Source organism: Mustela nivalis (genome assembly GCF_964662115.1).
Source record: "Mustela nivalis genome assembly, chromosome: 10".
NCBI lineage: Eukaryota > Metazoa > Chordata > Mammalia > Carnivora > Mustelidae > Mustela > Mustela nivalis.
In genome coordinates this window covers 11,008,522-11,036,454 of record NC_139029.1, presented here as the reverse complement: position 1 = coordinate 11,036,454, position 27,933 = coordinate 11,008,522, and the positions used below count along the sequence as shown (strand labels likewise).

Here is a 27,933-nt window from a genome sequence, read left to right as displayed (position 1 = left end):
TGGGCATGCGCCGCGCACGCACAACTGCGCATGCTCGCGTTTTCTTTCTCCGCCTTCCCTCCGCCCATTCGGGAAACAGGAACCGCCTCCCACTCGACGGCTCCAGCGCGGCTAGCGGGTCCTGGGTGGACGCTGGCTGGGCGCCGCGGTGCTCGGTGGGACGACGGCGGAGAGCGACCTCGGGGTTAAGGGGTGGGGCGCGACGTCAGAAGCCAAGATGGCGGCGGTGGTCGGAGTCTCCTTGAAACGCCGGTTCCCGGCTGCAGCCCTTGGCGGGGCCTGCCTGCAGGTGAGGTGCGGGACGGGAGGGAGAGGGCAGGCAGGAGAGGGATGGAGACGGCTTGTTGCTCAAGGGGCCGTGAAGGTTGCCGAGGGAGCACAGCGCAAGGCCTCGGGGAAGGGGAGGACCCGCTCCCGCTGCGTAGTGCTCGGGTCTGGGCCTAGAGCATCCCTGTCCGTTATCCTTCTGCGCCTAGCCGCAGCCTGGGAGGTTGTCAAGGCGGAGACGGTTTTTTTTTAAAGATACGGGAAAAAAGTTCGGAGAGGTGTCTCGAGTTGCCCAAGGTCACATGGCAAGCGAGTAACACTGTTGGAGGCAGAATTATAATCCAGACCTTTGGGCTCTAAGCTCTTTCTGTGTCTTCAAACTAGCCGCTGTGGGAGAGACAGACCTGCGGGAGTGGGAGGGATGGGAACTGGGAACGGAGGTCTCTCCTCCAGCGTGCAAGACCGAGGGCTCAGTAAATACGGACTGGGCCCTTCCTCTGGCGGGGGCCTGCGGGAAAGACTGGGTGTCCTCCTCTCAGTGTCTCTTCAATGTCTCTGTCTCTAAAGGGCATACAACAATACCGAGCGTGAGTTTTGGCATGGATCTCATAGGTACAGAGCTTGGCGCTGCCTTCCTGTATTTGTTTATATTACTGGGTGTGCAGTGGTACGTCTCCCCACACCCCCCTTGTATGGTCAGGAAACCACACGCTTCTGATCTGCGTTCTAAATGGGGCTGTTTGTAAGGGGGGGGGAATTGCCATTGCACCCATAAGGGACTAAAAATTTACAAATTCTTTTCAAGTCTGTTTCCTCTTCTGGGCTCCTCAACAACCTCTGCAGGTGGGTAATTAACAGTTCTTACCTCCTCAGTTTGAAAACTGAGGGCCCAGAAAGAAAATTGTACTTGTTCAGAATATCATGGCCAAGAACTGATAGACCTAAATCCAGGTTTTTTTTTTAACATGATATGAGAAAAAACTCCTAGCACAGATCTGGACACAGGTGAACCATGAATTACTAGTTCCTTTCCCCTTCTTGCGCTTAGGTGAAGATATCTCCCTCTAAATACTGCTCTGGCCCTATCAGACAGTATGTATGGCCTGTCTTCTGGTACTAGCTCTTTCCAGTATGCTGGCTGTGAACTCAGACAACTCATTTTATAGTCTCTCTGAAAAGGGGAGATAGGGAAGGAGGACCGCCTACCAGAGCCTCAAGTTCGAGCCCTCTGAGCGTTAAATTGATGACTAATAATGACCTTGTTTACCAGTTCCTTTTATAGTTGCTGAGCAAGCAGTGAAGTTGTGAGAGCCCTACCAATGAGAAGAGTTCTAAGGTCCCTCTTACGTGAATGAGTGAGGAGAAGGCTAATTTCATAGGTCAGTTTCGTAATTCCAGGTGAGGCCGTTGGCAGGGTTTCCTGAGGGCAGAGAAATTGAAGAGTCCCTCCTCTCCAGCATTCGTTCCTGTAAAAACCACCTCAAAGAATCCCATAATCTGGAGCACCTGGGTGGCTCAGTCGTTAAGTGTCTGCAAGCGGAGGCGGTTTCTCCCTCTCCCGGCAACTCCTCCTGCTCGTGCGCGGCGCGCTCTCTCTCTCTGTCAAATAAATCTTTTTAAAAAGCTTAAAATTCTTTTAAAAAAGAATCAAATAATGAGCTTGGTGTATTATGTAAGGTGATACTCAGGTTCCTAGGACTCTAAGATACAGGATTTCCCTTCTGAATATCTTTTATGCATTAGTCTGCTCCCGCAAATCATAGTTCTTGCCTATAAGTGTTTGGCTATAATGTATTTACTGATTGTGTTGCCTTATTTCTTCATTTAGATTGTGAACAACGTTAGGGCAAGTAGCGCCTTCTCTCATTTGTGTATCTCATTGCGCTCAGCACTGGCAGGTCTTAGGATACCTGTCTGCCCATCAGAATGATACAGAAACTGATGATATTGCCAGTGTTGAAAAGCAGAAATTATATTACGGTCTGTGCTAGCCACTTGACCCTCCAGTTTAATCTTACGAGGTAGATACTAATATTCTCTTCTCTTTATACAGAAGAGGAGATAGAATCAGAGAGGTTCAGTAGTTTACCAAAGAACACACAGCTACTAAGTGGTAGAGCTTGGATTTAAACCAGTGCCACTCACACATTTCGGAAACAAGCCTGCACCTTCTGTTTTACTCAGGCTTATGCAGACTTCTTTCTCTTCCTCCTCTCCCGTTTCCACATCTTTCTTTTCCAAATATTTGTCTGCTCTATTGAGCTCTAAGCCTGTTCCTTAAGGAAGGTTTCCTAAAGAAATAACAAGCAGGGGCGCCTGGGTGGCTCAGTTGGTTAAGCCTCTGCCTTCAGCTCAGGTCATGATCCCAGGTTCCTGGGATCAAGTCCCACATCGGGCTCCCAGCTCCACAGAGAGTCTGCTTCTCCCTCTGATCTTCTCGCTCGTGCTCTCTCTCACTGTCTCTCTCTCTCAAATAAATAAATTTTTTAAAAAAGAAAAAATAACAAGCAGCCTTTAGCATGATCCAGAATTCACTCTGTTCATCCTCTTCAGTCTGGTTCAGTCCAGTTGTTAATTGTCTTGGCACCTTCCTTAAATCAGTTATAAACTATGGAGTTAATCTTACCTGAGATTTTCTAGAAGGCCATGCTCAGCCGTAAATACTCAGTTTTATAGATCAAGGTAGAAATGCCTTTGAAGGATCCTCTTTGAGCTTGTAGTATAAATTGCTGGAGAGACCACAAGGAAAAAAAAAAAACTTAAATTGCTCCCAGCTCCGCACTTCTGCCCATGTATTCTCCTTTTCTTCATGTTACTGTGGGAGAATGAGCAGGACTCCTATGGCTAACCCTTCATTCGCGCTCTGTATCCCATCGCTTATTCAGAGATAGTTCTCCAGGGAATCTGCCCTTCCCTCCACTGGCAGTGTTTCCCTCGCCAACAGATCAGCAGCACGCAAGCATGCTATAATCTCTCCTATTGTTTAAAAATAAATAAATAAAAATCCAGCTACCACCCCATTTCCCTATTCATCTTTATGCTGTGTGGCTTGAGCCAGAAACTGGAGTCGTCCTTGCTCTTTGCCACACTCTCATATCCAGTCTCTGAGGAGCTCTTGTCAGTTCTTTCTTAAAACCTATTCAAGGGGCATCTGGATGGCTCTGGGTTAAGCTGCTGCCTTCGGCTCAGGTCATGATCTCAGGGTCCTGGGATCGAGCCCCACGTCGGGCTCTCTGCTCAGCAGGGAGCCTGCTTCCTCCTCTCTCTCCGCCTGCCTCTCTGCCTGCTTGTCATCTCTCTCTGTCAAATAAATAAAATCTTTATTTTTTTTTAATTTTTTTTTTAAGATTTTATTTATTTATTTGACAGAGAGAAATCACAAGTAGATGGAGAGGCAGGCAGAGAGAGAGAGAGGGAAGCAGGCTCCCCGCTGAGCAGAGAGCCCGACGTGAGACTCAATCTCAGGACCTCGAGATCATGACCTGAGCCGAAGGCAGCGGTTAACCCACTGAGCCACCCAGGCGCCCCAAAATCTTTAAAAAAAAAAAAAAACCCTATTCAAAACTTTACCACTTCTGCCATCCACAGCCACCAACCTAGTTCAAGCCATTGTCATCTTATAGCTGATGACTGATTACTGCAATTCTTACCTAGTTTTTTTGCTTTCGCCTTTGATTGATTTTCATAACAGAAGCCAAAATGATCCTTCCAAAGCTTAAGTCTGACTCTGTCACTCCTCTGCTCAAAATCTTCAGTAGTTCTCGTCTTACTCAGCGGAAGAGCAAAAATCTTTACAAGGCCAGGGCACCTGGCTGGCTCAGTCGGTCAAGCATGCTACTCTTGATCTCGGGGTCATTTGGACCTAGAGCTTACTTAATTAACCAAAAGTGGGGAGCACTTGGGTGGCTCAGGTTAGTTGAGCCTTGGACTCTTGGTTTCAGCTCAGGTCATGATCGCAGGGTCATGAGATGGAGCCCACATGGGGCTCTCCCCTCAGCATGGAGTCTGCTTGAGGTTTTCTCCCCTCTGCCTTTAACTGCACATTCTATTTCTTTCTCTAAAATAAATAAATAAAACCTTTAAAAATAATGTATGTACTCCAAAGTTTGAATCTCAAATATACAACCTCCACCAAGTACATTTAAAGAAATTTGCTAGGGGCACCTGGCTGGCTCAGTAGAGCGTGTGGTTCTTGATCTTAGGGTCATGAGTTCAAACCCCATTATGGGCATAGAGAAACCAAACAAAACAAACAAAAAAAAAAAAAAAAAAAAAAAACAAGACCTTAGAAGGTCCTTTGTGATCTGGCTCTCCTGGTAACTTTCTAATTCCCTTCGCCATTCCTGCCCCTCTCCCTCACTCTGTTCCCAACTACATTGACGGCCTTGGTGTTCCTCAGACAGTTGCCCACCCCAAGAGTGTCCCCTCTGCCCAGTTTGCTCTTGCCCTAGGTACAGGCATGGCTTGCTCACCTCCTTCAGGTGTTGCTCAACTGTTACCTTTTTAATGAAGCCTTCTCTGGCCACCCCTTTTAGAACTGTAGAATTCCAGCCAGGACCCCCATTCCCTCCTTTTTATTGTCCCCTTCCACCCCCATTACACGTACCCCCAGAGCCCACATACGGTCAGTGTTATCTGTGTGCCCCCGGCCCCTGCAAGCTTCGTGAGGATCAGAATGTACGTGTATTTTGCCCTTGATCCCCAGGGCCTAGAACAGTCCCTGGAACACGGAAGCCACTCTGTAATTCTTTATTGAGCAAGTAAACAAATGAATAGGTCTGGGCCTAAGAACTTGCTAATTGTATGAGTTGAGTGTTCTTAGATTTGTTTGTGAAGAAGGATTATCTTTTCGTACTGTTCTAGTTCAGATTCGCATTTTTGCCCCAGACAGAATGGGTGTAGGGTGGAACTTTAGAGTCTAAGGACCTGTGTTTGCATCCTGGTTCTTTTCTTGTATGATTTTTTATTTTCATTTTTTAACTGAGAATAATAAAACTTTTTTGTTGTTGAGATGTGGTAAAGATTAGAGACAATTTAGTACATTTCACACGTGTTAAGGGCTCAGGGAATCGAAGCTTCCCCACCCCCTTCTCCTAGGACACCCATGTAACAAATTTTTAAGATTTCTCTTTTGTACGAATTTGTCTTATCGCAGCTGCCATAGTCCACCATTCCTTCACTAGAGAACTACAGCCTCCTCTGGTGGTTTTGATTTCCATATCTTCTCTCCTTCCTCTTGGCCCTCCCCCCTTATCCTACTGAGTGTTGTATAAAATATACAAAACGAGTTTAAATTAGTTGTTTAGAAAAAATCAGTAACACTTTGGGGTATGCCAAAATTTATGTTGGCGCTCATTGCCTTATGGTAGTACTCTGTTTTGATGCCCCCCTGCATTGTTCTTGTCTCACATCATTCGTAGGATAAGAATTTAAATGATCTGGGGGGGACCCTAATCACATTGGGGAAGATCTGCATGAGCAAATCTAAACCTTTGTATTTTGCAGAGCGGATATGAAGCCGACTTAAGTATCAGAAGTGTCAAGGTGAGGACCTGTGGCCGGTGATGGCCGTCACCTTTGATAAGCCTTTGTGGGAGTGAGACTGAGTTTCCTGGGACTGGGTGACTTTGCCCCCTGACAGAACTACTAAAGCAGCCTTCACAGCCACGGAGCTGGAGTTGGCAACTCCAAAGTCCCAGCTTCTTTTAAAAGGTCAAGCTTTACTAATGTTCTGGGCCCCCCCCAAAAAAATAAAAGAGTTCTGTGTTTCAAAGGCATTTTGTCCCCCTTTCTCCCACCACCTACCACAGGGAGGGCAGCCACCCACGTCACTGTCACACAGCCCAAGTTACCTTCCTGGGCATTTATCCCAGAGAAATGGAAACATGTTCACAAATATTCATTGTAACTTCATTCATGTACCCAAAAACCGGAAACAACCCACATGTCCTACAGTGGGAGAATGGCTAAACCAGTGGGAGTCCATCATACCATGAAACGCTACTCAGTAGTAAAAAAGAAACACTGCTTGGATGAACCTCCAGAGAATTATGTTGAATAAAGAAAAGCCAATCCCAAAAGTTTACATACTAGATGATCGCATTTATATATAACATTCTTGCAATGACAAAATTACAGGAATGGAGGCGGATTAGTGATGGCTAGGGGTTTAAGGAGTAAGGGAAGGAGGCCTGAGGGCTGTGGGTGTGGCTTTGAGAGAGCAGCCCTGGGGGTCTTTGTGGGGATGGGAATGCTCCGTGTCTATCAGTGTCGATGTTCTGGTCCTGGGTTGTGCTGTAGTTTGGGGCAGTGTCTTCATGAGGGAAATTGAGTAAAGGATTTGAGAGATCTCATTATTTCTTAGAAACGCATGTGATTCTGTATCTCAAAATGAAAAGTTCAATTTTTTTAAAAAAGCAACAAATCCTGGACATACACAACACTGAATTGATCCCGGAAGCATTATGTCGAGCGAAAGAAGCTAGACCCAAGATTCTCTGATTGCATTGATGTGGAATTCTGTAACAGGCAAATCTGTAGTGATAGAAAGCACATTAGTTACAAGGGATAGGATAGGGCACTGATTTTAAAGGAAAACTAGAGAACTTTCTGAATGGATGGAAATGTTCTGTCATAATTACGGTAGGAGTTATACCACTTCATTAAAACTCATCAAACTATACACTTAAAATGGTAAAATTTAGGGCGCCTGGGTGGCTCAGTGGGTTATGCCGCTGCCTTGATCTCAGAGTCATGGGATCGAGTCCCGCATCGGGCTCTCTGCTCAGCAGGGAGCCTGCTTCCCTCTCTTTCTCCCTGCTAGCCTCTCTGCCTACCTGTGATCTCTCTCTGTCAAATAAAATAAAATCTTTAAAAAAAAAATGGTAAAATTTATTGTAATGAGTTATACCTCATTAAATCTAACCAAAACAAGGTGGGGGCACTAAGCAAGCAGAAAGCTGCTGGAGTATCTCGAGTGATCTTTTCACTTCCTCCACTTTGTCTTACATGCCACAGGGTGGCACTAACCACATGTTCTGCCATTTTACAAAATGGAGTGGGGCGGCGGGGGGCGGGTGCCTGGCTGGCTCATTCACCCTTGATCTCCAGGTTGTGAGTTCAAGCCCCCTGTAGAGCTTAAAAATAAATAAACTAGAACGGACTAGAAGAGAATCCTGCCTTTAATTCTTTAAAAAGGGGGGAGGGGGAGAAGATGGAGTCCCTAATGGGAGACATTCAGTTGTAAAAATGACTTTCCTTTTACTGCTGATCCGAGTCAGGTTGGTGATAAAGGAAAATACTACTTTATCTTCACTTTCATTCTCATATTTTCTCTGTGTTTCCTTTTCTCATACTGAGAGCTGATGTTCAGATTTTCAGCCTCACCTAATTCAGGACACTTTTTTGCCAGTAGGTAAGACCATCACGTTTCTTGTAGTTACACAGTTAACCTTCCCAGTTTCATCTTTTTTTTTACCAGCTTATAAGAGAACTAGCTGGCCTGGGAGATAGTCTGCATGTGTCTGCATACAAACCGGGGGCTCAGCTGCTGGTTGCTCTTTGGACTGACAGGATCTGACGACCGACCTCCCCACCCAACCTCGCTGCTTCGCATGTAGGGCCCAGGGGACTCGCCTGGTGTCCTCCACTTGGATGAAAGATTTTCAAGGGCTATGCGGTGGGGACAGCATGTTGGTATTAGTTTAATGCTCAAGTTTTGCTTTTTGCTTTTTTCCTTTCTTAAATTTATTTAAGTTCCAGTATATAATTTTTTGCATTTTGCTTCAGTTATTCCTAACCATAAATTGAACTGCTGAACGCAAAGACCTGGACCAGGCATGCTGGGAGATGTAAAATGTAACCTGTTCCGTGCTCTGAATGGTTAATTTTATGTGTCAGCTGGGCCACAGGGTGCCCAGATAGTTGGTCCAACATTCTGGGTATTTCTGTGACGGTGTTTTTGGATGAGTTTAACATTTAAATTAATAGACCTAGGTGGCTCAGGTCATGGTCTCAGGGTCCTGGGATCGAGCCCCACATCAGGCTCCCTGCTCAGTGGGGAGCCTGCTTCTCCCTCTCCCTCTGCTGCTCCTTCTCCCTTTGCCCTCTAACTCTGCACTCTTTCTCTCTCAAATAACTAAAAGTCCCCCTTGGATGAGGGTGAGCCTTATCCAATCAGCTAAGGGCATAATAGACCAAAAGGCTCCTCTTCCTCCAAATAAGAAGGAATTTCTCCTGCCTGGCTGCTCTCCAACGGAATATCAACTCTTCTTGGGTCTTAAACCTGCTGTCCTTTGAGCTAGAACCGTATCATCAGCTTTCCTGGCTCAACATGGGCCTCCAGGCTCGGGCTGGATTTACATCCTTGGCTCTCCTGGGTCTCCAGCTTGCCAGCTACAGCTCGTGGCACTTATCCTCCAGAATCATGACCCAATTTCTTGTAATAAAATCTCTTCTTATAAATATGTATAAGTATATATTTTTTCATACATATGTAGACATGTATATGTAAATACACATACTTCTGATTCTATTAGGAGAACTCTAGTATACATGCCCTCAAAGACATAAAAAGAACTGAGAAGAGACCTGCAGATATTCACAGATAAGCAGGTAGGACAGTATTTAAGAACCTGGGTCCTGGAGTCAGACAGGCAGACTTGGGTTCCAGTCATGGCCACTCTCATCAGCTCATCATAAATAGTGGCTTTAAAAATGAGTATGAATTTAAATACAAAATTCTTAAGCAATAGCACCCTTTTGGCAAATATGTTCGTAGGAGGAAGCTGTTCCGGTGTAGGAAGGAAGGAGTCAGACCAGGCCTCTTCACCCAACCCTCTCGTAGCAGTCCCTGCAGTGGCACTCCAGGGTTCTGGGCTCTTGGTGCGAGAGCCGCTGGCAGAGACGGAATGTCCAGGAGATGGAATAGAATCATCCTAGAGAACAGGACTCGGCTGTTTGTTAGTTCCCTAAATGTGTTCTCTCCTTTCCTGTGCCCTGAATGTTTGTGTTTCCCCCAGAATTCATACCTGGAAACCCAACCTCCACTGTGATGGTGCTTGAAGATGGAGCCTGTGAGAGGGCATTAGGGTTAGATAAGGTCATGAGGAGGGGGCCCTTAGGACAGGACTGGTGCCCTTAAAAAATAGGAAAAGACAAGATCTCTCTGCCACATGAGGACAGGCAAGAAAGCAGCCATCTGTAAACCAAGAAGAGGGTCCGCATCAGACACCAAGTCTGCCTGACACCTTGATCTTGGACTTCCCAGCCTCCAGATCTGTGAGAAACAAGTGTTGTTTAAGCCACCCAGGCTTCGGCATCTTGTCACGGCAGCCCAAACTGACGAGGACACCTAATCCAAAAGCACCAGCATCTCATTTTGACAACTCCAGTAGCTTTCTGCTGGTTTCTCTACGTGTTGTCTGACAGTTCTTCCTTCAAGCCAGGGATAGTCTTCTCCGAAATAAACATGATTATGTCTCCCACCTGATTGTTTGTGCTGGCCTCTCGCTCTTAGCATAAAATCAAAATCTTGACCTCACATCTGCCACCACCATCCTTACTCAAGCTTCCCTCGCTCAGACTTCTCTAGGGTCTCCCAGATGTGCTGTGCTCTCCCCCATCCGGGCCTCCACACGTGGTGTTCCCTCCGTTTATACACCCCACTCCTTCCCCTGAGCCCTACGCGTCGGGCCACGGCTTGAATATCCCTTATGGGGACTAACCCAGTCTCGTCCTAGCACAAGTCTACTGTGTTCTTCCCTCTTTATACTGTATTAAGAATATTTCATTTCTCTCATGCTGGGGCTTCTGGGTGGCTCAGTCAGTTGAGCATCTGTCTTCGCTCAGGTCATGATTCCAGGGTCCTGGGCTCGAGCCCTGCATCAGGCTCCTTGCTCAGTAGGGATTCTGCTTCTGCCTCTCCTCCATGCTGCTCCCCTGTCTGTGCAGTCGCTAGTGTGTGCACACACGTGCTCGCTCGCTCGCTCTGTGTCAAATAAATTAATTAAATTTCTTTCTTGCTCATACAGAGTAGATTCTGTGAGGGCAAAGACCGTTTCATTATGTGCTGCTTCACCCGCTCGCGGCACCTTGTCTGGTATGTGCTAGGTGCTTATTAGTATTTGTTGGATTATCAAATGATTCATTGCCTTTCTCAGGAAGACTCTTACCAGGAGGTACCTTGGTGGCTCTCCGGGTTACGGATCAGAGCTCCGCGTTGGGCTCTGTACTCAGCGAGGAGTTTGCTTTAGACTCTCCCTCTGCCCTTCCCCCTCTGTGCATACAGACACTGTGTGTCAGTCACGCGTGGGCTTGTATCCAGTGTGGAAGTTCATAGTGCCAGCTACGCACAGGATTTATCTTGCAATTTTAATATTTTTTTTACTCTTGCTGAATTTTTCAATTGCAGGCCTGCCGGGGGGCCCAGACAGCGGCCGCTGCAGCTCCCCGAATCAAGAAATTTGCCATCTACCGATGGGACCCAGACAAGACTGGAGATAAACCCCGTATGCAAACTTACGAAATTGATTTGAATAAGTGAGTATCTGTGTGAGAGCTAGGTATTTGATAAATAGAAGTGAACTCTTGATCTGATTGAGGGACATGCTTTTTGCATCCTTGGAAGGTTTAAAAACAGACCATTCGGTGGTCTGGAATTTATCTCTCTTTTTCAAATAAGAATGAGGTGCGGGTCTGATTCAGAAAGATAACCAGGGACTCCTGGAAGGTTCAGTCAATTAGACATTTGACTCTTGGTTTCAGGTTAGGTCTTGATCTAAGGGTTTGGAGTTCAACCCCCCATGTTGGGCTCTACTCTGGGCTTGGAGCCTACTTAAAAAGAAAAAAGAAAAAATTAATACCAAGAACAACAACTTTTTGAAAAATGTCTTTCCTTTCCCCAAATCGGAAGACCACAAACGCCTAGGAGTATGGGTAGAGCGGGTAGACACCACAGATTTGGCTGCAATGGTGATAGGACGAGAGGAATGTAGCGAAAATATTAACAGTTTGTACCTCTATTATTTTTTCCATTTCTGTCCCATCAAAGTGCCACAAACGGGGGCCTGGGTGGCTCAGTTGGTTAAGCAACTGCCTTCCACTCGGGTCATGATCCCAGAATCCTGGGACCCCAGCTCCATGAGGAGTCTGCTTCTCCCTCTGACCTTCTCCCCTGTCATTCTCTCTCTCACTCTCTATCAAATAAATAAATAAAATCTTCAAAGTGCCACAAACTTAGTGGCTTAAAACAGCATGGGTTTATTATCTCCCAGTTGTGCAGGTTAGAAGTCTGGTGAAGGTTTCATCAGACTAAAATCAAGGTGTCAGCAGGCCATGTTCCTTTCTGGAGACTAAGGTGAAATCCATTTTCTGTTTTTCAGGCTGTTGGCAGAATTCAGTTCCTTACCATTGCAAAAGCGAGGTGCCTGTTACCTCGTTGGCTGTAAGCTTAGGGCTACTTCCAGCTTTTAGGCCTCTTTGCTTCGTGGCTCATAGTCTGGCCTCCAGAGGCCCCAACAGCAGCTTGAGTCCTTCCTCTGTCTCTGAGGTACTGTCTTTAATCGGTTTCCACTCTGAAGGATCTCCACAGGTAGCCAAAGGGAAGGAAGAGGAGTGAACTGGGGCTCGAGCTTCCCACTGGGCCCCCCACCCAGCCCCCCCTCCTCTCCCCAGCATAACCAGAACTTCTCTATTTTATGACCTCTTTCATTTGTCAGTGAAGAAGTATTTTATTTCTGTTGAACAAAAGCTTCTGTGGTGCCAGAAAATGGTTTGAAAACAAACACTATGCACACTTTTCTTTGGCTCTGTATCAACACATAAGTTCTTGATCTATAACCTTGTCAAGCAGACAATTACCAAATATTCAGCAACCAAAAATTATACGTAAAATTCAAAGAAAAGGAAATTATACAGGGCACTTTTTTTTTTTTTAAGATCTTTATTATTTGACAGAGCGAGCACATCAGGGGGAGGGGCAGAGAGGGAGAAGCAGCCTCCCCACTGGGCAGGGAGCCCAACATGGGGCTCAGTCCCAGGCCCCTGAGATGATTACCTGAGCCAAAGGCAGACGCTTAACTGACTGAGCCACACAGGTGCCCCCCAGGCCAATTTTCTGTCCCTGATACAATAAAACTAAAAATTCACATCAGAAGCAAAAGACTCTGAACTACTTGAAAATTAGAAAGCACTCTTTTAAAAAACTGCTTTATTAAGGAATAATGTAAAATATTGTTAGCTGCTTGGAAAATAAAAGCATTGCAAATCAAAACTTACAGAATGAGGCTAAAACTGGATGAGTTAAATTCATTAGTAATTTTTTTTTTTTAAAGATTTTATTTATTTATTTAATAGAGAGAAATCACAAGTAGGCAGAGAGGCAGGCAGAGAGAGAGAGAGAGGAGGAAGCAGGCTCCCTGCTGAGCAGAGAGCCCGATGCAGGACTCGATCCCAGGACCCTGAGATCATGACCTGAGCCGAAGGCAGCGGCTTAACCACTGAGCCACCCAGGCGCCCTCATTAGTAATTTTTAATGATAAAATTTTTTTTAAAGATTTTAAAGATCACAAGTAGGTGGGGGAGCGGGTTGGGAGCAGGCTCCCTGTTGAGCAGAGAGCCTGATGTGGGGCTCGGTCCCAGGACCCTGAAACCATGACCTGGGCCAGAGGCAGATGCTTACTTAACCCACTGAGCCACCCAAATGCCCCAAATGATAAAATTTTAAAGAGGAATTACATTGACTTCCAGTCAGAGTAGAGTAGCTTTCAGCAGATTGCCCTTTCCCAGACAATAGCTGTAAACTTTGGAAAACTTCGGAACAATAGCTGTAAACTTTGGAAAACTTCGGACAAAACGTCAGAAGTAATGTCCTGTGGGCACAGGAGAGTAGCCGTCACAGGCAGATACTAGGAGGGCAGGCCATTGGTGCTTGGAAGAACAGAATGCTGCTGGGCAGATGAACAGGTTTTTGGGTGCTCCTTCCTGAGGGCAGACCCCAGTTGATGTGGCGGTACAAGAGCAAAAATTAAACCAGACTTAATGACTGAAAAACGGGAAGGTACACTGTATGGCTCCTACAGCAGCCAGAAAATGGGGCGGGGTGGGGGGGGCTGGTTCTATTTATGGACTCTGTCCAAGTTGGGAATTCAGCCCATATTGTTGCTTAAAAAAAATTGGGGGGCACCTGGATGGCTCAGTTGGTTAAGCAGCTCGATTTCAGTTCAGGTCATGATCTTGAGGATGTAGAATCAAGCCCCATGTCAGCCTCCACGCTCTGCAGAGTCCGCTTGAGATGCTCTCTTCTCTGCTGCTCCCCCTGCTCTTGGGTGCCTGCTATACATAAATAAACAATCAGGGTCAGGGCACCGGGGTGGCTCAGTGGGTTAAAGCCTCTGCCTTCAGCCCTGGTCATGATCCCAGGGTCCTGTCTGCTCAGCGGGGAGCCTGCATCCTCCTCTCTCTGCGTACTTCTGATCTGTCAAATAAATAAATAAAATCTTTTTTAAAAAGATAAATAAAATACGATGCAGGGGCTTCTGGGATGCTCAGCCATTGAGCATCTGACTCTTGGTTTCTGCTCAGGTCATGATCTCAGGGTCCTGGGATGGAGCCCCACTGGGCTCCGTGCAGGGCATGGAACCGCTTGGGATTCTGGCCCTCTGCCCCCGCCATTCCATACCTATATATTTAGAGATGTAAAAGCTAGGAGAAAATTCTGTGTATTCATGAAACCTCAGGAAGGGGTGTGGTCTTCTTAGATTTAAAAGTATCCTAAGAGGATAGTAATATCCTAAGAGGAAGAGGTCAGTTTAACGATGTAAGCATTTAAATCTGTGTTTTGAAAAATTGCCTTTTTCAAATTGGGTAATTTGAAAATTGGGTAATTCCACTATCCAAATTAGAACTCAAATAGCCAGTTGCTGGTTGAGGGCTGTGTGAGGGAGGGGGGGAGGGTTAGCATCAGATAACAGATTTGTGGTATATATTTAGGTCTTGTCCAGGCTTTCTGGCTCCCAAAACCCTTGTAAATCCTAAGAAATAAGAGCTACAAGGTCATCTTGTATTATTATAATTTGGTTTTGCTCCCAGTTCCTGAAATAGCTCTGGATAAATAATAAAGGTAAAGTGGGTGGTCCTTTGTTATTCATAACAAGCCCCTTTTGGCCATTGGCATTTATGTTAATGAGGTGGTTTCTCCTACTTCAGTGGGAGGAACCAATCCTCTTTGGAAGTTTGGGTCCCTCACCCTACCCCTTGACCTGGGAAGAGGGAGGAGTTAAAGGTCGAATCACTTAAACCAATAGCCATTACTCAGTCTCACTGAGGCACTGAAACATTGCTAAAATTCATGAAGTGTGGGGTTCAGAGAACTTGGGTGGGTGAACTCGTGGAGTTGTAGGGAGAGGGCGTGGCTCTGTGCATCTCTTCCATTTGGCTGTTCTACTAAATCATGGTCTAGTAAGTTAACTGTGCTCTAAATTGTGTGAGCCTCTGTAGCAATTACCAAACGCAAGGAAGGGATCGTGAGAATCTCTGATTTGTAGCCAGCCATTCGGAGCACAGGGGACACCCTGGACTTGGGAGAGTCTGAGGAGGGATCTGACACTGTCTCCATGGCGGCAGACTGAGTTCCAATGTGGGACACCCAGCTCATGTTGCAAGGTTGCTCGGTTCCAGAAGCTACATATTTGGTGAGCAGGTGAAAGGTTCACAGCTTTGAAAAAACTGCCTTTAAAAAAACGTTCCCAGATCCTGTAAGTAGAGGGGCAGAGAACACAGTGGACAGTGTCCGGCATTGGTTGACCAGAAGGAATGTGCCACGCGGGCGTGGGTTTTCATGTGTTCTGTTCTCTGGTGCACCTCCAGCATCCCGACCAGAACCTGGCACAGAGCAGACTTTCAGTTAACAGTGAGTGCAGAAAAATCTCTGATTTTATGACATAATTCAGCCACTATGATTTTCAGAGATCTCCCATTAAAAACACTGACAACACTTCTCCCTCCTCAAATATCAGAGGTTGTTAAGGTCACAGTTCCTGATCTTAGCAAAGATAGGGCTGTGGGGTATTTACACGTTGCAAGATAGACTGGCAAGATAGACTGCCGACAGCAAGGTAGCTAATCTCATCCTGGTGATCATTTCACAACAGACACGCCCAGTTCTGTGCCACACTCTCCTGGTAAACACCTTTTTTTTTTTTTAAAGATTTTATTTATTTATTTGACAGAGAGAAATCACAAGTAGATGGAGAGGCAGGCAGAGAGAGAAGGAGGAAGCAGGCTCCCTGCCGAGCAGAGAGCCCGATGTGGGACTCGATCCCAGGACCCTGAGATCATGACCTGAGCCAAAGGCAGCAGCTTAACCCACTGAGCCACCCAGGCACCCCGCTCTCCTGGTAAACACCTTAAATCCACACCTTGGCCATGAGATCAGTAAAACTAGGGGAAAAAAAGTCCGAGTCATGCTAAAGGCTGTTTGGGGAAGGGGGCGTGTGTTTTTAAATGCCATGCCTGGGAAGTACACAGGGCAGCGGCCAGAAACAGGTTTGTTGAGCACTGGTCTGTGTGCCAGCTACCATGAAAAGTGCGGCTTTTTAGGTATTTTTCTAACAAGCCTGTGACGTAAAGATCAGTTCCATTTTACGGATAAGAAAGAAGCAGGCTCGGGCGCCTGGGTGGCTCAGTGGGTTAAGCCGCTGCCTTCGGCTCAGGTCCTGGGATCGAGTCCCGCATCGGGCTCTCTGCTCAGCGGAGAGCCTGCTTCCCTCTCTCTCTGCCTGCCTCTCTGTCTACTTGTAATCTCTGTCTGTCAAATAAACAAATAAAAATCTTTAAAAAAAAGAAAGAAAGAAAGAAAGAAGCAGGCTCAGAGAGCTTGAGCCGTTCCACAGAACTGCACCCTCGAGGATAATAGTGGCGTTAAACTGAGCAAATGGAGCAGGCGCTCCCCGCCTCATCTTCTCCCAGATCCATCCGTTCACCCAGCGTAGTCCTGTGAGATGCAACTGCTGCTCTCTGCTTTGCAGGTGGGGAGCTGAGGAAGGGGTTTGCTGAGAACCTGGTCAGTGTCCAAGCCTGGACGCTGCCCGGGCTCCCAGACGCCAGGCCTGCTCTGCAGCGTCCAGGCACAGTGCTGCGGCCCTTCCCACCCCCCGCTCACTGCCCCCACGCGGGTGGACGCTCGCAGCGCTGTCGAGTTGGGAGACTGTCTCCTGTAGCTTTTCTTTTCCTAGAAATGCATACGCGGTGTGACTCCGCCATGCTGAAAATGCAAAGGAATACACACAAAAGCGTGGAAAAAATTGAGTGTGCCCTGAGAAAACCAAATGGATGAGAAGAGCAGCTACTGTGTGCAGCATCTCAGATCATACTGGACTGCAGCAGGGACCCTGAACTTCCGTCAGTACAACTGGGGTGTTCTCTTGTTTCCGGGCAGATGTGGTCCTATGGTGTTGGATGCTTTAATCAAGATTAAGAATGAAATTGATTCTACCTTGACCTTCCGAAGATCATGTAGAGAAGGTAAGCATTTCCTTCCTTGTTAGGCTTCAAATGCTTGGGCTCTGGTCCAGGGCCTGCCACGACCGGCTGGCCTTCTGCCAGGGGACCTTGCTGGGCATTGCGCTTCCCTTTCCTTGGGTAAATGCGCCAGATATTCCAAGTGTAGTACGGGTTCCGGTTTCTGAGTTTCCTTCCCGTCCGGAGCTTCTCCCACCTGCTGGCAGCCACCAGGGCACCCCTGCGGAGTTCATTCACGGGAGGGGGGTGGGGGGAGACAGTGGAGAGTTTCTAGTCGGGGTACAGTGCACCCCCCCAGGCTCCCAGCATTATGTGTGTCCATGTGTATAGAGCAGCTGCTCAGGAGGACCCTTCTGGGTGGGAACAGTGTTTCCCGCGGTGTGCTGCTGGCACCACAGGAGCTGAGTTCAGACAGTGTTCACAGGCAGGCAGTGTTTTTCATGGCAATAGCTGTGTATTTAGGTGACATGTTAGAAAAATATAATTACTAATGACCATGGAACAGTGATCTAGTTTTTTAATATAAGTTTAAGTAAAAATGAGTTGATTCTAAGAAAACTCGTAAATAATCCTTCAGCTGTGCTCGGACGGAGCAAAAATCACAGAGGGATGGCACCAGGGCTGACGGGTCCTGATGGCCATAGAGCCCCGTCAGTGTAGCAGGCTCTGTTCTGTGCAGTGGACAGGGCTAGACCAGCACTATTAGCATTTAGGCCCAGGGAGGTTAAGGGACTCCAAAAAGCACGCAGATAGTGAGGAGCCAGGAGTCAGCCAGAGTTGTCAGATTCCGGAATTGCGCTTAGGCGGTACACTCTGCTGGCTCTCCAGGCTTGCAAAACCTGGGATCAAACCAAACAGGGTCGCTTGAGCCACGACCAGTAGGAAGCTTCTTCCTGAACTGACCTTCCAGAAAGGGAAACATCACTATAGGTCTTGGCCTGTCACTTTTTGCCTGTGTTCTGCTGTATACATTTCAAGTATTTCAGTCCTGCCAAGACATCTGCTTTGATTCAGCTAATTGTAGAGGATGAGAGTTAGTGCACCAAACGCTGACAGACAGTATGGTAGCCGTGCGGAGTCCTGCTGTTAGGGAACCCTCGGCTGTGATGGACTGCCGGCCTTCCCGTGGGTGTCCTGGCAGCGCGCGACATAGAGATGCTTTTCAGGAGCCTTTCCCATAAGACTTCTTCAGAGCCAAGAACACAGGATGTGACCCATCTGGACTAAAAAGTATGAGGCAGGATTACTGATTGCCACTCCTTTTGATTCCCTCATTGACTGTTACGAGAATTTCCATGGGAGCCTTTTTCAGAGAAGACTCCCTGGATTTTTTTTTTTTTAATTGTATTTGATTTCTTACAAGAGCATACTTCTCTGGTTGGATGCTGGGCACACGTAAATATTTTGATAGCATTCGGTCTCCTGGGAAACTTTAGGAGTATTTGCTTATGATGGGTCTTTGTTGTCTCTTATACACTTACACTAAGATTTACAGGAGGATGCCTGGATGGCTCAGTCGGTTAAGCATCTGCCAGCTCAGGTCACAATCTTAGGGACCTGGGATCGAACCCCACATCGGGCTCCCTGCTCAGCGGGGCGTCTGCTTCTCACCTCCCTCTGTGCTCTCCCTCTGTCTCTCTCTCAAGTAAAATCTTTAAAAGAAAGGAAAAAAAAAAGATTTACAGAAGAAGAGGGGGTGGTCTTCCTAAAATGATAGCCCAGTGCAGGTCTCATAAGTAATCACATTTCTGAAAAAACAGCTTCAGAAAAGTGGGTTCAGATTGCTTGGTCCTCTTTAAACTCCGAAATACCGAGGAACTTCCCATACACGGCAAGGAAAGTGTCATTTTCAGGGTCCTTGGTCAACACCTTATTTTTGCTTGGTTTGTTTTGCTTACACGTAAGTGAGTTCATTCTTCTCCCTGGCAAGGCAGTGTTCAGGCGGTCTGTGGGTGTCGTGTCCCCAGGGCAGCTGCTGCGCTGCTAGTTCAGTGGGGACGATAGAATAAGAGTTGTGTGTGGGTTATCTGTGTCCAGGCCTCAGCTGGAAGATGACCAGCACAGAGTCAGTTTCCTTGTGGGTCCATTCTGTCACAGTTTGAGGACCAATAACAGGCTTTTTAAAAAGGGGTTGGGGTGCTGATTTATTTCCGAAAATGCATGAGGACTGGTGTGGGAAGTCCATGATGCCCACAGTGCCCCAATCCCCTTCTGTCTCCAATACCGCCTGTAGCGCGCAGGTTCCACAGACGGGTTGCCTCATGGTCACAAAACGGCATTTGGAGCTACTGTCATTAGATCTGTATTCCAGGCGGTAAGATGGAGAAGGAAGACGCTCCTGCTGGCGGGGGAACGACATTGCAGAAAAAGAGTTTGAAGCTGGACTGACGGGCCCTGGGTGAGGAAGTGCTAAATGCGTTCTCTCTCAGGCATCTGTGGCTCTTGTGCCATGAACATCAACGGAGGCAACACTCTGGCTTGCACCCGCAGGATCGACACCAACCTCAGCAAAGTCTCAAAAATCTACCCTCTTCCGCATATGTATGTGATAAAGGACCTTGTTCCCGTGAGTTTCTGCCTCCCCCCGTCCCACCCTCTCCCCCACTCGCCCCACCCCGTTTTTTATTTGGGGGGGAGAAGGGAAGAGGTGTGCGTGAGGGAGAGATGTGTTACCCTTCGCTGGGGCAGGCTTTCCTCCTGAGTTTAACGAAGGAATTTGAACAGTAGAAGATAAACAGGCCTAGAAGATTCTCCAGCCTCTCGTTGGAGAGGATTGTTGGGGAATAACAGGGCATAGGATTTTAGAACTGGAACAGTCCTGGAATGAAGAATTTGGCCGTTAACTACAAAGAATTCATGTGGAAAATACCAGCGGGGAAGGCACCGGTTGTTGCACGTCCTTCAGTCTCTGCCTCCCCGTGCGTGAGCGCCTTCCCCGACAGGGCTGCGGGATTGCGCGGTTTCCCGAGTGGGCGGAGGAGAGATGGCCCAGAAGCGAATAACGCCTGTGACTGTTTCTCCTCCTGTCATCTTTGTGTGGGTCCACGCCAGGGGCAGAGAGTCAGACCTCTGCTGGTGTGGGATGGGGAAGTGGGCCGCGTCCCAGAAACAGGGTGCAGACGAAAGCTGGGGAGTGATTAAGTAGACTCTGACCCTTCTTTTCGATGTCTTCCTCTTAACCTCAGGACCTGAGCAACTTCTACGCTCAGTACAAATCCATCGAGCCTTACTTGAAGAAGAAGGACGAGTCGCAGGAGGGCAAGCAGCAGTATCTACAGTCCATAGAAGATCGTGAGAAACTGGTCATTAGTCCCCATTTATTGTCTTGCCTTGCAAGGAAGCGTGGCTTGGGGGGATGGGGTGGGAGTAGCAGCACGGGACGCTGCAGACCGTTCATGGAGTGTGTTCTGGAAAGGAACTGCAAGAGCATCTGTCCGAGGAGACCCCGTCCTCTCAGGGCCGGGGGGTCATGTGATCCCACAAGGGCCCCCCCGTGGACCAGGGATCCGGAGCACGGCTGCCCTGCCTGGAAGGGCAGATGATTACCATGTTGCAAGATGGTTGTTTCAGGGGAAACCTGTATGCAAATGATTAGGTCTTGCCGAGGCGACAGCTCTGTCAGAGCTGCTCTTGAACAGAGTGGCCGCGTCAGACACGTGCCGGCCCCTGGCAGTCGTGCTCCAGCCTGTGTCAGGTGGCCGCCCGTCGGGCGCTGGAACCGTGCCGTGCTTCCCTAATGCCAAGTGTCCGGGGGATTGCCGGGTGGGGCGGTGACAGCCTGTCACTCTCTTGGCGCTCGGGTGTCCAGGCTGGGACGTCTTAGAGTGAACATTCTCAGGATTTTGATCCCGTTCTCCAGCTCTCCTCTGGAGAAGCCTCTGGTTTAGACCTGCAGTCCTGGCACTTCCAGTGTCCTTGTGGGGAGGGAGCAGTGGGAGGAACACCCAACAGCATGGACAGTGTGACTGCACAGAGCCAAGGGGACCGCGTGTCTGCGTGTCCCGCGTTCCTCCGGGGCAGCAGCGGGGTCTTACTCCTTCCTGAGTCCCGAGGCCCTGGCGCGGGTTACTTATGGGTACGTGTTAGGCACGTGGATGAGTAAACGCCCGGTACCTTCTAGACGTCAGATGGTTGAGGCCCTCTCCTCTTCCCTATGGAATTAAGACAGGACAGTCCTTGTGGGAGTGCTGGCGCTCTGGGTAGAGCGGTGCTGCGCAGGCAGCTTTCTCCTGTGTTGGGAGTCCCTTGTCCTTGGGACAGCGCTCTGCCCGGCAGTCCTGACTCGCACAGAGGGTATGACTGCGCAGGGTTGGCTTGGAACTGGTCTCTGGGCCACCTCACCCTCCTGCATTCCTCCGGTAGGCAACCCCAGCTAGGATCCGCCTGCTGGGTGCGCGGTACTAAGGCACGAAGAGTCTCTCTGAGCACGTTTTCTACATGATCCAAGTTTACACCTTGAAATACCAAAAATTTGTTAAGCGTTTTTCACTTCCTTAAATGAGTATTTTCTCCCAGTTTTAAAAGCCATAATGGTCACTGTGGGTAAATAATCTGTAATATTCCAGCACCCAAGGATAATGTCCATGGACAGATACTTTTGTTTTTTTCTTTTATATGCTACATTACATTTTCCTGTAGCTGGGATCAAATGTAAATATGCCTTTGTGTCCTGCCTTTACTTTCATCACTGTGAGCATTTTCCCGTGTTCTTATGAATTCTTCATAAGCATTTGCCCAGACGTTGCTTTCTGCTACTTCAGTTGGATGCACTGTGCATTACGTAACGTCCACCTACTATTGCACAATGAAATTCTCTCCAGTTGTTCACAGTTACAAATAAGGCTGGATAAACATCTTGATCTTTCAAGTTCTGGCCAAAAATGTGAGTTCCTTTTCTTGTTAATAGGTTTTTCTGTAAGTGGACCAAAGAATATGACCATCTTGAAAGATCTTGAGCCTGGCGCCCTGTGCGTTCTAGACCAGTGGGGAAGTGTACGCTCCCACGTGCTCTCTGAACAGAACAGAGATTTTGTTAAAAAGACTCGTGGTTACAGTCATGACTGTCAACTCTGTGTCATCTGTTACAGTCAGAGGTCACTGTGCTCCTCTGTCTTGCTGCTTTTAATCAGTTTCTGGTTTTCACAAAATTAGAATGTCTGGTTTTTTAGAACTGGCTGGACAGATTCAGTCAGCATGGCAGGGTTCTAGTGCAGGGAGGTATTCCAGAGTTGGACCACTTGGGTCGCATCCTGCAAGCCTGGCTGCTTGCAGCTGTGCGACTCTGGACCGATAACCTAACCTGTCTGCAACTCCAGTAGTCCTCACGCCGTAGCATAGGGTTGTTGGGATGATCAGATGAGGGAAAGTGAGCATGGCACAGGGGGCTTATTTAAGATATCGTCCCCTTGCCAGCGCAGGCAGAGACCAGGGTAGACTCCTCAGTGGCCCAGTTAGCAGGTCCTTCCTCATTGCTCCCAGCGAGCATTCTTGGTGGTAGGGTATTTGGGGTGGGTTGGTTGGTTTTTTCATGGTTTTTTTAGACAGTTGAGAGGTTAGTGTTTATTAGAGAGCAAGTGCCAGCTCTGGGTTCTAACCCAGCAGACACGTACATTCAATTCCAAGACATTTTCCATGAACCTGATAATCTCCGTGAGCCACCCCTAAGACTTTGCCAGGGAAACTCACACACAGGCGGGCGCTTTGTTCTCACCTCAACCCCAGCATCATGATCTGTCACCTGGAGACGTGGCCGTCTCGTGCGCATCCTGACTGCCCTTTCCCCCGCGCGCAGGACGGGCTGTACGAGTGCATCCTCTGTGCCTGCTGCAGCACGAGCTGCCCCAGCTACTGGTGGAACGGAGACAAGTATCTGGGACCTGCGGTTCTCATGCAGGTAAGGCGCTCCCTCGCTGCCCTACGGGGACTTGACGCTGAGGCGGCCTAGGCGCCTGGCTGGAGCAGTCGCCGGAGCAGCTGACTCTCGGCTTCAGCTCAGGTCCTGACCTCAGGGCCCCGAGCCAGCCCTGCGTCGGGCTCCACGTGGGGGGTTGAATCTGCTTCTCTCCCTCTGCTCCTCTCTCCCCACCCACCCCCAAAAAATAAATAAATCTTTAAAAAAAAAAAAAATTGAAGTCCAAGAGGACAGTATATTGTTGGAAACCAGGCATCCCAGCGGGCATCCATTACCACCAGGACTGTCCTCACTTGGCTTTCAGTAAATCTTCGCCTGCAAAATAACTCATTCTGTGTGCTGCAGGCCACCCCAAGGGGTGCTGGCGTGCTTTTTGATAAAATAGGCCTTGCAGGTGTTTAAACGTATCCCCTATGCAGCTGGCTCTTGCCTACCCTCTCGCCCACCACCCCCCGCAGACCGCATCTGTCGGGGGGCCACCCAGCACCCTCGGACAGGGGTGTCTGACATGCAAGCAGGGGAGAGAGAGTTCTTGGAGGGGCAGCTTCCCAGCTCTAAGGCTGGAACTGGTTTCCAGGCTAATGAAAGCCTGGAGTCCTGGGCTTCGGGGTTACTTGACAAGAAGGCAGCACTGCTCTTCCGTGCACGTGCGAACGTGTGTAGTTCACTGCAGAGAAACTGCCTTCGTTCCCAGAAAGCTGTGCTTTTGCAATTTGCGGTCAGTGCTTTTCACAGATTCCCAATTCGAAAAAGCAAGTTCTCATTTCTCATCTTCCCACGAAAAGGGAAGTTTCAAGCTGTGTGACTGCTTAGCAGTACTGATTTCCGTCCACACAAAAGATCGAATAACGAGGCGCATGCACAGTGGGCCTCTGCCCCCCACGCTGTGAGTTGCTGGGGAACGGAGCGGCCCCCGCATCACTGCGCGAGCAGCCCGGCCTGCCTTCGGCCGTTGCGAGCCAGGCCCCGGGGGCAGACTGACCAAGAGACGTACGGTCTCCTGACAGCTCTCCTAAGTCATGGGTCTACTAGAAGACCTGGGTTGGTGCTGTGAAGACAGTCACGTGACACCGTCCCTGCCTTCCCGCACTCAGAATCCGGGCAGGAAGCCAGTGAGCACCTTGAGATAATGAGACGGTGCCTGATGACGTGTGGTGAAGCGCCCGGGTACCCGGGGTGCTGCGCCCCGTGGTGGGGGGCACCGTAGTAGAGAGCAGTTCTCGAGGAGGGACGCTCCCTGCCAGATGGCAGGAACCACAGAGCAGAGTCAGGCCTCTCAGCCGAGGCTCCCTTTCTGCTGCTCCCCCGGGGCTCTGAGCGGGCCGGCTGGGGTGGCAGCGTGGCTCATGGCCCCCCTCCCCAGGCCTACCGCTGGATGATTGACTCGAGGGACGACTTCACCGAGGAGCGCCTGGCCAAGCTGCAGGACCCGTTCTCCCTGTACCGCTGCCACACCATCATGAACTGCACCAGGACCTGCCCCAAGGTACGCGGGCCCCAGCGCTGCCTGCGGGGCTCCGGGAGAGGGGCTGGAGAGCCATGTCCCCCCGGACGAGCTGAGCTGGGAGGACCAGACTGGCGCGGGCCCTCCCCCTCCGGAGAAAGGGGTCCTTGCGGGGCACACACGGGCCTGGGGGAGTCGCCACGCCCCAGGAGTCCGCAAGCAGGAACCTGTCCTCGCTCTCCCTGACTGGGTAGGAGCCTCGAGAGGTGGCCGAAGGCGGGTAGCTGTGGGGACTGGATCCCTGCTCCGTGTCGCAGGGTCTCCGCTCGCAACGCTGCTGCTAGCGCGTCATGCTCTCACAGCGGCCCCTTTGTCCCCGGTGTCCCTGGGTCAGGGCTCGCTCTCTCCACACTGTCCCCAGTCCCGCTCATCTTCCCCTTCCTGCGCTCCCCTTGAACTTCGGCTCCCGCCACTGCCCATCTCTCAGCCTGCCTGTGGGGCCCGCACGCCAGCAGGATGGCCCGCTGCGGCCTGGCTGCCCCCCGCTCAGGTGCCGACCCTGGTCTGCTCAGTGGGCAGGGAGCGCCCGGGGCCACGCGGCTCCGGACACGGCTGCCCTGTGAGCAGAGACTGGGGGCAGAACGGGGTCCCTGAGAGAGGCAGCGAGGGAACAGGCAGCAAGATGGAAAACTCTAGGGTGACCAGTTGGGAATTTTTAAAAAGGAGGTGGGGGGAGATAGCATAGCTTAAACAGGAAATGAGACTGGGTAATTCCCTGCTTTTTTGCCTGGAGACTGTTTCCAGGGCCCCCTGTCTCACGGTGCTTCTCATGACTGGCCAGCAGTGGGGCCTGGGGGGGCCCCTGGTGAGGGAGAGCACAGGCTCCGGCCTGGCATGCGTGAGCCGTTAGTAGCTGGGCCCACACACGGGAGCCCGGTCTGGGCTCCGGAGGTGCGTTCCCGGGCAGGTGTTTTCGCAGCAGACAGGGACAGAGGCCTTCCGTGACCTGAGGGACTACACGAGGCCTGGGTTGTGTGAGCTGGAAGGGTCCCTTCCACAGATGGGGACGCTGAGCCCCGGGCACGGGGGGTGGGCTGCCAGCCACCTGCTGAGGTCGCTGTTGGGACAGGGCCAGGAAAGCAGCCCCCCAGACTCCCTGACCCGGCTCTTCTGCTGCCCCAGGCGTGCTGGTGGGCACAGACCCCCGAGGTCCAGCGGTAAACGGGGGTGGGCAGGGGCGCCACGGAGGCCCTTGCGGCGTTTCCATGCTGTGCACGAACGCACGCCGCTCCTATTCCGTCTCACACTGCCTTTTCCCCTTAATTTACTTGGGAGACCATTCTGGAGCAGTCTTTGAAGAGTGTCCTTGCTCCCTTTCTCTCTGAAGATCTCGTTTCTTTTTCTTTTTTTCCTCCTTTCCACACACTTTTTTTCCCACCACAGACGTGCTTTTTTTGGCGGTTGAGTTGCACAGACAAAAGCTTCCCAGCTGGGTGGGATGAGGCAGTCACCGGTATAGACTATGCCGAGTGAGGGAGAGTAGACGGCGTACCGAAGCTCCCCACCGTCTGGAGCCTCCAGGTGGCGGAGTCCACGTCGGCCTGCGGGTCTCCGCGGAAGGCATCCTGGTGCGCTGGACCACACCACAGCGGGCAGAAGGGGGTGGTGGCCTTGTGCGGGGACCGCAGGGCACACAGCAGCAGCCGCATAGCCCAGGATGGGGGGCTGGGCCTGACCATAGGGCATCAGGCCCTGGGGAGTCTGTGGGCAGGGGGTTCCCAGGGCCAGGCCTGGGGGGAGATCTGGGCAGGACCAGGGGGCCGAGCTGGCTTGGTCTCAGGCAGAGCTGGGCGCTTGGCACCAGGGAGAAAGCTGTTACAAATGTCCCCTCTCCCTCCCCTCCTTGCTCAGTCTTCTCTGCGTGCCTGTTGACGATGTGTGTGTGTACAAACTCAGCCCTGAATTTCTTGCCCCTCAGAGGGCATGGCCACGTGTCCTTGGCCAGTTCCTGGGTGTTAGAGGCAACAGACTTTGCTTCCTGCTCGGGATCTTCACGAGCGGTCTTCTGGGCCTCTTCCCACACCCTTAAGCGTCAGGATTAGAGCTGTCCTGCTAAAACGCTGCACTCTCTTCTAACCTCCGAGGAGCCCTTGTCTGTTTTTCACATCTTCACGTGTCTGCCTACCTGTAGGCGGTCGGCAGGTCTGCACAGGGTTTCATTGTGGTGCCTCCTGCAGAACCAGTGTGGGCCAGACGGCCGATGGCGCTTGGGAGGGGCCACCCACCAGGCTCGGGTCACCCAGGAGGGCGTGTGTATGCCCTGGGCAATGTGTAAGGATCCAAGGGCAGCTGGCTGCTTGGGACACTGGCCATGGCCATGGAAGAGCCGCCCTCTTCTGGATGTGTGTACACACAGGGGTGGGGGTGCGTGTTGTCAGCCCTGGGCAAGGCTCTCACCACCAACCAGGAGGCCAGTGCAGGTGAAGGTTGGAGAGCCCTGAGCCCGACCCTCTGGCTTTGGAAGGGTGAGGTTTGCATCCACCTTGCTTTGTCCCTGTCCCACTGGGGAGTTTGCCCAAGGTGCTGGGTTCTTCATTCGGCCTCGCTGACCTGGTGGTATCAATTCTCTTCTCTTTTCTCAAGGGGCTGAATCCAGGCAAAGCTATTGCTGAAATCAAGAAAATGATGGCCACCTATAAGGGGAAGAAGGCGTCCGTGTAACTGGTCCCACACTCAGCATGACAGCCAGCTCGGCTAGACGTGCTGTATCTCCAGTCCGAGTCCCTTCAGAGGTCTTGGTTTTCCATGAATACAGCATGTATAATAAAGATTTTAAGAAATAAATAAATGTTATTCTACTTTATTAACAAAAAAGCAAGCCTGTTCCTTTTGCTCCCTGAAGAGGAATGCACGGGCGCCAGAAGGAAGAGTCACTGTCCTCGGAGAGGGGCCGGCTCCTGCTGAGCCCCTGGGGGGTGGGGCGGGGCCGTCTGCACCAGGGAATGTGCAGGGGGTTCCCTTTGCCCCTTCCCAGCTCCACACCCTTGGGTGGGTTCCTCTAGTCTCGCCGTTTGTCCGTCTGTACTGGGAGGTGGGTGACTGGCCGTCTCACCCACGGCCGTGGGAACAGACTTCCCTGCCTGCTCACTGTTGGCTCTTGTCCTTATGCAGACTCCGGCATTAGAGTTACCGAGGCGAGGTTGGCTGCCTCCCAACACGGAGCAGTGACCAGGTCAGCTGTGACCTTGAGTTCCACGGCTGACCTCCAGGGGCCTCTCCATCATGACAAATGGGCACACAGAAAGCTTTCCCTTCCAAATCGGTGTGATACGGGGCAACTGGGTGGCTCAGTTGGTTAAGCGTGGAACTCAGGTCATGACCGCAGAGTCGTTAGATCGAGCCCCATGTCGGGCTAAGTGTGGCATCTGCTTGGGATTCTCTCCCTCCTCCACACCCCTGACACATGCGCTCCGTCTCTCTCAATAAAATCTTAAAATCCTAGGAAAAAAGCGGTGTGTGATCTAACCTGTCCACTTCCCATTTTTCCTTGTTTACTGCAGTCACATCCATGTAACAAAGGTTCGTCCTTAGCCATCGTTAAGTGCGCTGTTAGCGGCATGATGTACGTTCGCATCATTGTGTAGCCACCCGCGCCGTCCAGACCTCTGTGTCCTGCAAAACCGGAACTCTGTGTCCTGCAAAACTCGTCCACATGAAATGACTGCCCCGCCCCGGCCACCACCCTTCTACTTTCTGTTTGCAGGACTGACACTCCCTCCTGAGAGGGCAGCCC

At 50.1% G+C, this 27,933-nt stretch overlaps 1 protein-coding gene across 3 annotated transcripts; it reads left to right on the top strand.

Moving 5' to 3' along the window:
* On the top strand, positions 1–27,014 carry SDHB (succinate dehydrogenase complex iron sulfur subunit B). Of its 3 annotated transcripts, XM_082687677.1 has the most exons (9): positions 169–289; positions 1,538–1,646; positions 10,679–10,806; positions 16,500–16,788; positions 19,215–19,351; positions 19,971–20,087; positions 22,577–22,678; positions 24,060–24,182; positions 26,784–27,014. In XM_082687677.1, the coding sequence occupies exons 4-9, from the start codon at positions 16,593–16,595 to the stop codon at positions 26,859–26,861; spliced, it is 753 nt and encodes a 250-aa protein (XP_082543803.1). In that variant the 5' UTR covers positions 169–289; positions 1,538–1,646; positions 10,679–10,806; positions 16,500–16,592; the 3' UTR covers positions 26,862–27,014. The 3 variants fall into 3 exon arrangements, with proteins under 3 accessions (XP_082543801.1, XP_082543802.1, XP_082543803.1); XM_082687675.1 differs by lacking the exon at positions 1,538–1,646 and having other exon boundaries at positions 1–289; positions 16,703–16,788; XM_082687676.1 differs by lacking the exon at positions 1,538–1,646 and having other exon boundaries at positions 101–289.
* The last annotated feature ends 919 nt before the right edge of the window (positions 27,015–27,933 follow it).

Coding starts and splice junctions, on each gene's coding strand:
- SDHB (XM_082687675.1), top strand. CDS start 218: ATGGCGGCGGTGGTCGGAGTCTCCTTGAAACGCCGGTTCCCGGCTGCA. Junction 10,807..16,702: donor TACGAAATTGATTTGAATAA/GTGAGTATCTGT, acceptor GTTTCCGGGCAG/ATGTGGTCCTATGGTGTTGG. Junction 16,789..19,214: donor CCGAAGATCATGTAGAGAAG/GTAAGCATTTCC, acceptor GTTCTCTCTCAG/GCATCTGTGGCTCTTGTGCC.